A 12,763-nucleotide genomic window follows, 5' to 3' on the forward strand; every position below is an offset into this window, starting at 1 on the left:
TCTCTGACCCTGAGAGAGCAGCAGGACGGAGCTCGCGTGACCTCTGACCCCAAACAAGCCCACTTTAAATTCAGCAGTGCCGATCGATATTAATGCACACGATTTATTACTGCGACCTCAAAATTATTTGGACACTTAAATCATAATTAGTTCCGTCTTAAATGCATCGTATTTAATAACCAAAATTAAAGCAGCACTATGTAACTTTTTCTGTGTTCAAAATGTATATAATGAGCGAGTACATCATGAATTCATCTTCCAAACCGCGTTTTTGTCTTATTCCGAATCACTACGGTACACTTATAATAAGTACTTATATTCGGACTATTGTAGCCTGGTCACCGCTGCGGAGTAACACACACCTGCGTGAATCGCCATAGACATAAACTTAGAGAAGTAGATCCGATCGGAATGTTCTTCCGCGGGATGTGTGCAGTTCTGTTTATTAACCGCTAGAGCGCCAAAAGTTACACAGCGCTGCTCTAAAGCAACTACAATTCTTCATAGAGAAAAATAGTACAAAAGCAAAACGCAATATGCATTTTTCTATTAATGATGTGCACTATATGTTATATTTCACCAGGTAAATATCTAGCATACACTTGAATCATTCTTTAGTCACTAAATTATTTCAAACTATTCACAAATCAGTGAATTATTATTAGTTATTCAATTATTATTATTATTATGCTAACTAAATGTAAAATTAAGTCTAATATATTAGTGTTGCAAATTACGATTGTACTGTAAAATAAAAAAAACATGATTTGATATAGTATTATCAAATAATATCAAACCATATGTTTTAAAATATAATAATTTTTTTAACTATATTTTAATTATAAAAAGAGAAGACTGAAATGCATTACTGTGTAAATTACAGTTGTACTGTAGAATATAAAAAAAATTTAATAATAGAAATATGAAATAAAAAGGAATATATGATAATTATAATTTGATAATATTAAAATATAATCTCAGGTGTTGACAGAGCAATCAAACTCGAGACGTACTAAAAATCATTCTGAACTTTTTATTGAGTGTTTTTTTGTGCCTCAAACACATTTTGCTCTAATGCATCATTTATAATGTCTTCATTTTTGGGTGAATTATTCCTTTAAAGGGGTCATCGGATGCTACATGCACTTTTACAAGTTGTTTGAACTGAAATGTGTTGGCAGTGTGTGTACACAACCACCCTATAATGATAAAAATCCACCCAGTGTTTTTTTTTTAATCTACTAAAATCTTTATCTCTTTCTCAAATCGAGCCGATCTCAGATGCCTGTCTGTGTGACGTCACACAGACAGGCCCCTCCCACGATAGTTTGATTGACAGTAGCGTTTCAGCACAGACTGGACTGGCATCTTACCTTAGACCCGCCCTGAGTGACTGTCATCACATATCAACTTGTGGAAAATGGGCATCCGATGACCCCTTTAATGAATATTCGCGTTGTGTTTGTCGGTCTGAACGTCCCAGGAATGCTTTAATTAGCAGAGAACAAAAAAATAAGACCATCAAAATCGTGTGCCCTCTATCTGTTTGGAAAAAGAAGCATTTCAAGTGCTGAAGTTCAGATGAAACCTCTCCTGATGTCTGCCGGCCTCAGGCTCCGTCGGCCAATCGGAACGCCCAATCCTGGCAGATGACCGGGGAGTGGGCCAATGGGGTCGAAGCGTGGGCGGGGCAGGATGACGGGCGCCTGGTCATAATCTCCGCCGATGATGCCGGGAGGGTAGAGAGGAAAGGGAAGCGGAGCGGACGGGACGGGGGTGAGCGGGAAAATTGGGGGCACATGGGACGGGAAAAAGCGGCATCTGCCCCGGCGCTCATTCTCCTTCCTCTGCTTAAACTTCTTTCTGTAAAGCTGAGGGCAAAAAGAGTTTAGAATTTACAACCGTTTACTTTATTGTTTGTTTAGGAGTTTAGAATTGCATTATGTTAAAATAAGATAATATAATATTCCATTTAGTTTGTCAATAATAGGTAATACAAAAATTGAAATTGCTTCATTCAATTAGTTATCATCACAAATGTGACCCTGGAGCACAAAACCAGTCATAAGTGTCAATTTTTTTAAATTGAGATGTATGCATCATCTGAAAGCTGAATAAATAAGCTTTCCATTGATGTATGGTTTGTTAGGATAGGACAATGTTTGGCCGAGATACAACTATTTGAAAATCTGGAATCTAGAAAAATCTGGAAAATGCAAAAAAAATAAATAAAAAATTGAGAAAATCATCTTTAAAGTTGTTCAAATGAAGTTCTTAGCAATGCATATTACTAATCAAAAATTAAGTTTTGATATATTTACAGTAGGAGATTTACAAAATATCTTCATGGAACATGATCTTTACTTAATATCCTAATGATTTTTGGCATAAAAGAAAAATGTATAATTTTGACCCATACAATGTATTGTTGGCTATTGCTACAAATATACCCCAGCGACTTAACACTGCTTTTGTGCTCCAGGGTCACAAATTATTAGCGTTTTATAACTGCATCTAAAGTAACAGTTTCAGTTTGTTTTTTATTAATAATAATAATATCATTATTAGAATATCAACCATTAATGTATTAATATAAAATTTATATATTTTAATAAATGGTAACATTATAAAATCACAAATTATTACCTATTGATCAGAATGATTATTTCATTTTAAATAAATGATAATTGTAGGGGGCAAAAACAATGAAATAAATGATAATAATGGAAAAAGCAGTAGATATATATAAAACAATTATTAATAATTTCATATCGTATATAAAAAATAAATCAATTGCTAAATTGAATATTATCATAAATTTGTTCAGTTTTATTTAATAATTGCTACATTTTTACTCTTATCTATTTATCACCACGATCATATTTCCTTGGTATTATCAGTTTAATTTAGGTTTTTATTAATTCTTATATTTTTCCATTATAAAATGGAATATAATTACAGATTCTCATCTATTTATCAACTTGATTATTTAATTTTTTAATTTTAGATTGTGTGCCGATTCATGGCTCAGTAAGAAATCAACTATAAGAAAAATGGATATATTAAAAATGCAATTCTAAATAATTTAATAATTCATAATACAAATTCATAATTATAAAAAATTTGTTCAATCTGGTTAATTTAATAATTGCTATTTATCTATTATTGACTTATCTATTTATCAACATTCATTTCTCTGTATTATTAGTTTCAATTTGGTTTTTATTAATTGCTACATTTTTGCATTATAAAAATCACAGATTTTTTAAAAAACACATTTTTTAATGCATTTATAAGCATTATAATTTAATTTTAAATAAACAAAATATATAATAATTTAGATTTTGTCATGGCTCAGCGAGAAATCAATTATAAGAAAAATAGATACTTCAAAAAGGCAATTATTCATAATTTTATAATTGCATATAGCTAAATTGAATACTAAAGTGCTATTGATTTGTTCGATTTGGTTACCTCCTTCCAGTCAGTGTCTCTGTGTTGATTTCCTGCAGGAAAACACACTGCAAAACAACACAGCACTCACATTACTTACACTTCATCGGTACACACACTGTCTGATGTGTGTGTGTGTGTGTGTGTCCAGAGTGAAGGATCATGGGTAGCGACGGTCAGGTCTCGGCACACGGCCGACAGCGAGACGAGAGAGACGACGTCCAGCAGCCGCAACACACGCAACAGCAGCTCAGGAGGAAGAACAGCCAGACCGAAGAGAGCCGGCAGACCCAGCGCTGCACACACACACACACACTCATTAAATACTGCGTGTGGCATTAGCACTGAGAGAGGAATCGTAATAATCTCCCTGTCTGGCAGCAGGTGTCTCCAGAGTGAAGGATCATGGGTAGCGACATTCAGGTCTCGGCACACAGCCGACAGCGAGACGAGAGAGACGACATCCAGGAGCCGTAAAACACGCAACAGCAGCTCAGGAGGAAGAACAGCCAGACCGAAGAGAGCCGGCAGACCCAGCGCTGCACACACACACACACACACACTCTCAGTAAACCCTCTGTATGACACACGTGATGCTAGCACTGAGAGAGAGCAATAATCATGATGATCACCCTGTCTGGCGGCGGCCATGAGCGGATACACCAGCTGATCTTTAAAGAGACGAGACAGTCTGCGTAAGTCTGTGTAGACGACGCCTGCGCAGCCACCTGCAGAAACACACAAAACCTGCTGAAGTGCTCAGCATGAAAACTACAGAGGATGTGAGATCTGGACAATTACTATAGAAAAGAACAAATGTGACCCTGGAGCACAAAAGCAGTGTTAAGTCGCTGGGGTATATTTGTAGCAATAGCCAACAATACATTGTATGGGTCAAAATTATAGATTTTTCTTTTATGCCAAAAATCATTAGGATATTAAGTAAAGATCATGTTCCATGAAGATATTTTGTAAATCTCCTACCGTAAATATATCAAAACTTAATTTTTGATTAGTAATATGCATTGCTAAGAACTTCATTTGAACAACTTTAAAGATGATTTTCTCAATATTTAGATTTTTTTGCACCCTCAGATTCCAGATTTTCAAATAGTTGTATCTCAGCCAAATATTGTCCTATCATAACAAACCATACATCAATGGAAAGCTTATTTATTCAGCTTTCAGATAATGTATAAATCTCAATTTTGAACAATTGAAACCCTTATGACTGGTTTTGTGCTTCAGGGTCACATATAGTTTTTAGAAATGTACTTTTTTATTAATATAACTATTAATATAAGTTGTGTTCACATGAGTGTTATTTCAGTATCTATTGATAAAAAATATTAACAAAAACTGTAATAGTATATTTTTATATTTTCAATTTTCACTTTAATTTTAAAGTTTTACTTATTTGTGTATGTATATTTCTCTATAGTTTTTATTAATCACAATACGGAAGAAAATATATGTCTCTACTTCCATTTCATCATGACTTTGAGGATCAGCATTATTTTCTGTGATTAATATACTGTAGGTAATACAGTTCACTCATACTCATGCAATGTAAATATAATATGCGATACATATCTAAAATTACCTGCCCAATCAGCGGTCACATAATCGTCTGGTTTCAGCACCAGCTTGCGTGAATTCTCCACAGTCTTGTCCATCTTAAGAACAGCTGTTTCACAACAAATAATCAATTAATCAAATCAAATGAAGGAAGGAAGACTAATAACAGCTGCCGTGTGCAGATTAACACACCATTAATGACGAGCGTTTGGCCCATCGTCACGGCGACCGCTGACACCAGGCTGCTCTCCAGAAGTGGGTGGGAATACTGAACTCTGAACACGCCCCCTGCTGCCTGCCAGCCAATCGGCATCTCGCCCGAGTTCACATTACAACCCTGAGAGAGAGAATAACCAATGTGAGACTCTGTGAGCAATTATGTATAAAAGTGTGTCATCGTTTGGATATTCAGATCAGGGATGTGAATGATTAATTGATGATCGATTAATTTTTGATTATTTATCTTTTTTTGATTTTAATATGACTCTCAGACTGTTAATATGTTGATACGTTCAAACTTAAAAACAGTTAAAAACACCTGTGTTTTACACACATTTTATTAGAATTTGGTAATTAATATCGCATGCATGCATTAAAGTCAACTTTATGTGTAAGTTCACATAGTATTATAAAGTTATAATTTTAATGTAAAGTGCAAAGTCAGAAGAAATGCTGGAAATGTTGTTCAATCCATTAAACAAAAACAAAAAGCTTGTCATTTCAGTTTCTTTTGTTTTGTTTTGTTATTGTTGATTATTAATTCATGCCAGTTTTAGGGCCGTATGAAATCTGTTTTATTCATTCCCAAATTCTGTGCTTTTCATTCTAATTTTTAAATTACATTTTAATATTCAATCCTATAGAGTTCTTGCTGTATTTTCTATATACACAATAATAATACAATAATAATAGCAAACATTAATCAATTTAAATGCTATTAACATTTATAAATGGATAAAACTACAATTAAGAATATTTTTCTGTAAAATTCATATTCTGTGTTGTTCTAATTTTTTAATTACATTTTAATAATCAAAAATAATGTCTAATCAGTTGAATTCATAAAACTTTAACAACTGAATTGATCAAATTTTAACAACAGTTTTCTTGGGGATAAAAAAAATTCTGTATTATTATTATACACTATTACATTAATAATACCAAACATTAATCTATTAAAACGCTTTTTTATAAATGTATGAATGGATGAAACTACAATTACAGTTAAGTTATATATTTTTGTAAAATTCATATTTACACTGCAAAATTTGAAGTATATTTTAAATATCTGTATGTCAATGATTCATCAATTATTTGGTTGTTAATTTGAATTAAAATCTCTGTTATGATTATGATAATCTCTAAAAATGTACAGATTTGTTTGTTGGCCTGCAGTATCAAAACCAAAGTAAGAGCATTAATTCTGTTAATTAATAACATGAATGGAGTGTGTGAGGGTCAGCAGAGGTCATGGCGTGAACTCTGACCTGTGGCAGGAAGCCGGTCTCCAGCAGCAGTAGATGCAGCGCCAGCATCAGACAGTCGGACGGGTTTCTGCAGCTGGACGAGTTCAGCAGGCGCTCCAGCGTGTGAGGAATCACTCCATCCTCCGTCTCACAGCACAGCAGCGGCGGAGACACACCCTCCTCATCCTCCATCCACTCCTCCATCCCAGAATCCCTCACACTGCTGCTGTCTGCTCCACCGCCACCGCCGGGCTCAGCCTGAGACAAGACAAAGACAAAAGCTGCTTTGAGGACTCTCTCTCTCTCTGTCACGCACACACGCACACACACACACACGCACACACACCGCACACACTCTCACAAACACACACTCGCACACGCGCACACACACTCGCACACGCGCACACACGCACACTCGCACACGCACACTCTCACACACACGCACTCACACACGCACGCACGCACACACACACTCGCACTCACAAACACACACACTCACAAACACACACAAACATGCTGACTCACGGCATCAGGCTCATTTCAGTTTCTTTTCTTTGGTTCTTGTTGCTTATAATATAATGCTAGCAGTGCAGTTTTAGGGCCATATGGAACCAAATTGTGTGATTACTGTATTAATTTTTTAATTAAATTTAAATGATCAAAAATGATGTAGTAAATGTAATTCATAAATCTTTAGCAATTTAATAATTTATAAATATTATAATTTTTAACAATAATAGTGAAATATAAAATGCATTTTATTTAATAAATTACATTGTTTTTTTTATTGTGCTGTGTACATTTTTCTGGGTTCTGTATTTAATGTTTAATACAAATGTATTATCAAAAAGTTATCAAACCAATTAAACATATAATACTATTTAATATGTTTTCAGGAATTCCGTTTTTTATTTTTTATATATTCTGTGTTTTGTGATTTAATACAAATTTATTACACAAAAAACAATGATAATCAAATGAATTCATAAAACTTTTAAAAATGTAATAATTAATTAATTTTACCAATAATAGTGCCCTATGAAATGTATTTTTCCTCAGAAATTCTCTACTGGCCGTTTAAATTTTTATGGATTCTGTATTTTATGATTTAATACAATTTATTATCAGAAATAGTGGTGAACAAATGAATGCACAAAACTTTAACAATTTAATTAATCTTTTAAAATGTAATCAAATCGGGGTTATTATAGTTAACTAAAACCATAAAATATTACATTGCATAAAATAAGCATTAAAAATGTAAAAATTAAACTTATTTTTATTCCAGCTACTTTCTCATTTTCATTTAGTTTAATTTGATGTACTAAAATAACTTAAACTGAAACAAAAATTAACAAACTATAATAATTATGTTGCAATAAACTATAATTGCATATTTCTGGGTCTGAGCTCACCTCCTCGCTGGATGTGGGTGTGTTTGTCAGAGCAGGGGTTTCTGGGGCAGTTTGTGTTTGCTGGGGCAAAATCACAGCGATCATATCACCACAAACAACCCCACACGAGGAGAGCGTCTGTCCCGTGTCCAGCAGAACCGCCTTCCCGTTCAGAGACAGACTGAACTCCACATCAGATCTGTGCAGAGAGAGACAGACACACGAGAGCTGCTTCAGATGGGCAGAAATTAACGTGTGAGCAATACTACAGATCAAACCAAAGCCATATGGAAAATCCAGCTACTAATACCACATTTGTGACCCTGCAGCACAAAAGCAGTCTGAAGTCGCTGGGGTATATTTGTAGCAATAGCCAACAATACATTGTATGGGTCAAAATTATACATTTTTCTTTTATGCCAAAAATCATTAGGATATTAAGTAAAGATCATGTTCCATGAAGATATCTTGTAAATTTCCTACCGTAAATATATCAAAACTTAATTTTTGATTAGTAATATGACACACACACACACAACCAAGAGGAGCAGCAGCAGCATCTCAAACTCACCCCAGTCCGCACTGAGGCAGCAGGGCGTCTCTGACCCGGGCACTGAGCTCCGACAGGGTCGGTTCTGGTCCGTCCAGCTCCAGTCTGCGGGTCTGTCTGTTGATTCTCACCCTGAGCTTCATTCTGCACCTGAATGAAAGCAGATCCGCTCACATTCACTTTCATTTCGCTTCGGAGCGAATCACGTGACATCCCTGACACTCCGCAAAGACCTTTAATAACATTTTACTTCTACTTATACAGCAATAGTTCAGCGTTATTTATTGCATTTAGTTCAGCGTTATTAGGCCACTGCAAATTAATCAAGAAAAGCCTCTGCTGAATGTTTGTATTCAATAAAAAAGGAACAAAAACAAACGTACCTTTCACGCAAGTCAAAGTAACGCAGTGAAGCCAAACAAAAACAGCTGAGCGAGATTTCCAAAATAAAAGTCCCGCAATTACGTCATAAATCTGACACGTTTTGAAGTTTTACAGCTTAATATTATTTGTCAGTCAAATAATAAAAATGTATTGTATTTTATTAACTAGCAACTATTTAAAGGTGTTTAGCTGTCGTAGGTCGGTACAGAGCAATTGTATTAATTAATTTAGGTGCATAATTGAAACATCAGTTTAAATAATAATAGTAATTATTTTGTTAGTATACTCATTATTTGTCTCTAGTATGTCTTTATTAGGGTTGCAAAGGGGTGGAAAATTTCCGGTAAATTTCCGGAAACTTTCAACAAAAAAAAAAAAATCCCTAACAATTAAATTGTTAATCCCACTTGGGTATATTTCTGTTAATTTTCTCTATTTACTACATTAATTGCAATAACCGTGTGGCGCATTAAAATAATCTCGCTGGCCAGTACAATGACAATAAAGCGCTTGTAATATTGGACAAATTATGTATTCGTTACAGTGCTGCGTATACAATGCAATTCTATATTTCACCACAAGAGGGCAGTGAAAAGGCTGATGCGTTTTGTAACTGAATTTGTCCAACAGGCGGACAAAAAAAAAATATCAGGAATTAAACCATTAAAATATCCAGACGGTTTTCGTTTTTTAGACATGTTTTTGCGCTATAAACGTAATTACTAATATTTAATAAAATAGCACTCGCTGACAACAGCGCCCTCTTTTGATGTAATGTGTGCGAACAGCAGGTGGCGCCGAAGATCCCGAACGAACCCGTGCGTATAAAGCAAGAGAAGAAGAAAAAGAAGAAGAAGAAGAAGATAGTGTGAAGATAGTTTGCTGTCAACAGTTCGTCTGTTAATTCTATTTTAAAATGAGTCGCACTTATAACGATGAGCTTCAGTATCTGGATAAAATCCGCAAGAACTGCTGGCGGATCAAGAAGGGCTTCGTGCCGAACATGCAGGTAAATCCGCCGCAAACGTGCTCGCTTTCGGGTGTGTTTCAGTGACGCATTAACATTAATAAACCGAAATATTCAAACACTACATTAAAAAAAACTAAATTAGTAGTGCTTGGGTAGTAGTACAGTCTCTGTGCTGATTAATAGTGGTTTTATTCAGCTGTCATGTGTTTGTAAATCAGATTCTGCCTCATGTTATTGTGGTTTTAATGTGAAATGTTGTGTTTGTTTTGGTCTTCAGGTGGAGGGTGTTTTCTATGTGAATGATCCTCTGGAGAAACTCATGTTTGAGGAGCTGAGAAACGCCTGTCGCGGTGGAGGTGAAGTTACAGCACATTTATGATGTTTTTTTTAGTGAACAATTTGTGCAAACACCTTGGCAACAACAATGTATCTTTGGAATGGAACGTTAGGTTAAGGAAAAAAGGAAAAATATATATTTTATGTCAATAAATAAGTAAATTAGGGCTTTTTTGTAAATCATACTTCTGTTATAGCAAGCCGTTTTATTTCATTTGTGTTTTTCATCACCTTGAGGGCTCATTGTGAAATACACAACGATGGTTGGTTTGGTTTATGGCTTAGAAATGATTGAGAAATACTCCTGATTGTGCTGTATAATCAGTCAGACACACACACTCATGGCAGTCATATTCATATTTAATCATACATGCACACTGCTGAAAGCCATAAAACACCTTACAGACTCGAGGTCCAAGTTCTTATAACGGGAACATGAGATATTTAACAATGTAATTGTTTAAATCAATACACGTGTATCTGCTCTGAATTAACTTTGCAACAGCCTTTATTTATAAACACGTAGATTCAAAATGTTTAATGCAAGAAATAAAATGCAGTAGAAAAACTAGTTTCTCCCCCCCCCCAAAAATTTTTTATTTATATTTTAATTACTATATCAGACACACACACTCATGGCAGTCATATTCATATTTAATCATACATGCACACTGCTGAAAGCCATAAAACACCTTACAGACTCGAGGTCCAAGTTCTTATAACGGAACATGAGATATTTAACAATGTAATTGTTTAAATCAATACACGTGTATCTGCTCTGAATTAACTTTGCAACAGCCTTTATTTATAAACACGTAGATTCAAAATGTTTAATGCAAGAAATAAAATGCAGTAGAAAAACTAGTTTCTCCCCCCCCCCAAAAATTTTTTATTTATATTTTAATTAAAAATATTTATTTATATTTTAATTACTATATATTTAATTACTTAATATTAACTTTGTAATATTTTTAATATTACTATATATTTAATTACTTAATATTAACTTTGTAATATTTTTAATATTACTATATATTTAATTACTTAATATTAACTTTGTAATATTTTTAATATTACTATATATTTAATTACTTAATATTAACTTTGTAATATTTTTAATATTACTATATATTTAATTACTTAATATTAACTTTGTAATATTTTTAATATTACTATACATTTAATTACTTAATATTAACTTTGCAATATTTTTAATATTACTATACATTTAATTACTTAATATTAACTTTGCAATATTTTTAATATTACTATACATTTAATTACTTAATATTAACTTTGTAATATTTTTAATATTACTATATATATATTTAATTAATATTAACTTTGCAATATTTTTAATATTATTATATATTTAATTACTTAATATTAATTTTGTAATATTTTATTTTTGTATTTTAATGAGTATTTCATCATTATATGCACTAATAGAACAATATTTACCAATGCACCCTATAGTTATTATTAAAACATTTTAATGCATGAAATTCTGAGAATATTAAAACGTCGTCACAAAATCAGTTGAGCGGACTAAAGTTGTAATTGTTTAAATTGCATATAAAGTATTAGTGAAAGATGCTGTTTTCACAGGGTTTGGTGGTTTCTTGCCTGCTATGAAGCAGATTGGAAACGTTGCCGCTTTGCCAGGAATCGTACATGTGAGTTAAATGATCAGGATTTGTTGTCACAGGAAACGCATCATGTTGCTTCTTCCTGTTTTTCTAATTTGTATCTGTTCCGCAGCGCTCCATCGGCTTACCTGATGTCCACTCCGGATATGGTTTTGCTATCGGAAACATGGCTGCGTTTGACATGGACGACCCGGAGGCTGTGGTGTCTCCCGGTACGCAAGCGAGCCGCGTTCACGATTAGGGCTGGGAATCGAAAATCGAATACCGATTCCAGAATCGGATAATTGTTGTCAAATTAAAATTTCGATTCCGCCTATCGATTCCTATGCCCCTTTTTCTTCTTCTTCATCTGTGAGGACCGGAGCTAGCGATCTGCCAGGACCTTGCTCGCTAAACTAAGCGCTCCAAAGTCTGGCTACATTTGCGATCAGAAGCCAAAAAAAGCGGTGTATAATATCTGTGATAGCTAAACATGTTGCAAGAGAGGCGTCACCGCCAACATGACAAAGCACTTTAATTTAACAGATCGTTTAAGATCGCGAACATGATTCTATTCCTAGATTACAATGATTCGTCTGTTTCATTCCTCAAACTTTGACGTGTGCGATTGACATTGACCTAAAGAGAGCAGTGGTCATCTGTCACGAATGAAACAGCTTCACAGTCTCTCCAGCCCAAGCGGCAGCCTCCCGCTCTCTCTCGTGAAGCCAACACGGAAGTGACTTAAACTGTAATTCATCGACTGGCCGCTAGAGGCTGGCTGCAAAAGGGAGTCAATCCCATAGACTCCCCATGTTAAAATGCCCAACTTTACAGCAGAAAAAAACATGTTTACACCCTGATTTTGGTCTATATAGCTAATTTTGCCCTTCATGACAACTGTGAGGGGGGTGAATTTTTTTATAACTCATCCGTTTAAATTATATTAAGCCTTAAAGTTCTGCATAATTAAGGGCGTGGCCACTTGAGTGACAGGTGGATTG

At 34.3% G+C, this 12,763-nt stretch overlaps 2 protein-coding genes across 2 annotated transcripts in view; one reads left to right on the plus strand and one right to left on the minus strand.

Moving 5' to 3' along the window:
* Positions 1-1,408: 1,408 nt before the first annotated feature.
* Positions 1,409-8,863, minus strand: LOC107710073 (F-box only protein 7-like). Its single transcript, XM_016514775.1, has 10 exons — positions 8,825-8,863; positions 8,463-8,591; positions 7,913-8,090; positions 6,519-6,755; positions 5,224-5,368; positions 5,057-5,140; positions 4,086-4,181; positions 3,821-3,992; positions 3,475-3,529; positions 1,409-1,871 (listed from the first exon to the last, which is right to left on the minus strand). Exons 2-10 carry the CDS (start codon positions 8,582-8,584, stop codon positions 1,578-1,580), a joined length of 1,383 nt encoding a protein of 460 aa, XP_016370261.1. The 5' UTR covers positions 8,585-8,591; positions 8,825-8,863; the 3' UTR covers positions 1,409-1,577.
* Positions 8,864-9,661: 798 nt separating this feature from the next.
* The window catches only part of rtcb (RNA 2',3'-cyclic phosphate and 5'-OH ligase), a 16,092-nt gene continuing 12,990 nt past the window's right edge, over positions 9,662-12,763 (plus strand). The window contains exons 1-4 of the mRNA XM_016514774.1: positions 9,662-9,834; positions 10,073-10,151; positions 11,740-11,807; positions 11,893-11,992. Coding sequence (XP_016370260.1) covers positions 9,742-9,834; positions 10,073-10,151; positions 11,740-11,807; positions 11,893-11,992 — 340 coding nt within the window. The 5' untranslated portion in view covers positions 9,662-9,741. The remainder of the gene's footprint in view (positions 9,835-10,072; positions 10,152-11,739; positions 11,808-11,892; positions 11,993-12,763) is intronic.

The sequence above is a fragment of the Sinocyclocheilus rhinocerous genome, unplaced genomic scaffold (assembly GCF_001515625.1).
Source record: "Sinocyclocheilus rhinocerous isolate Xijiao unplaced genomic scaffold, SAMN03320098_v1.1 scaffold1589, whole genome shotgun sequence".
NCBI classification, from domain to species: Eukaryota; Metazoa; Chordata; class Actinopteri; order Cypriniformes; family Cyprinidae; genus Sinocyclocheilus; species Sinocyclocheilus rhinocerous.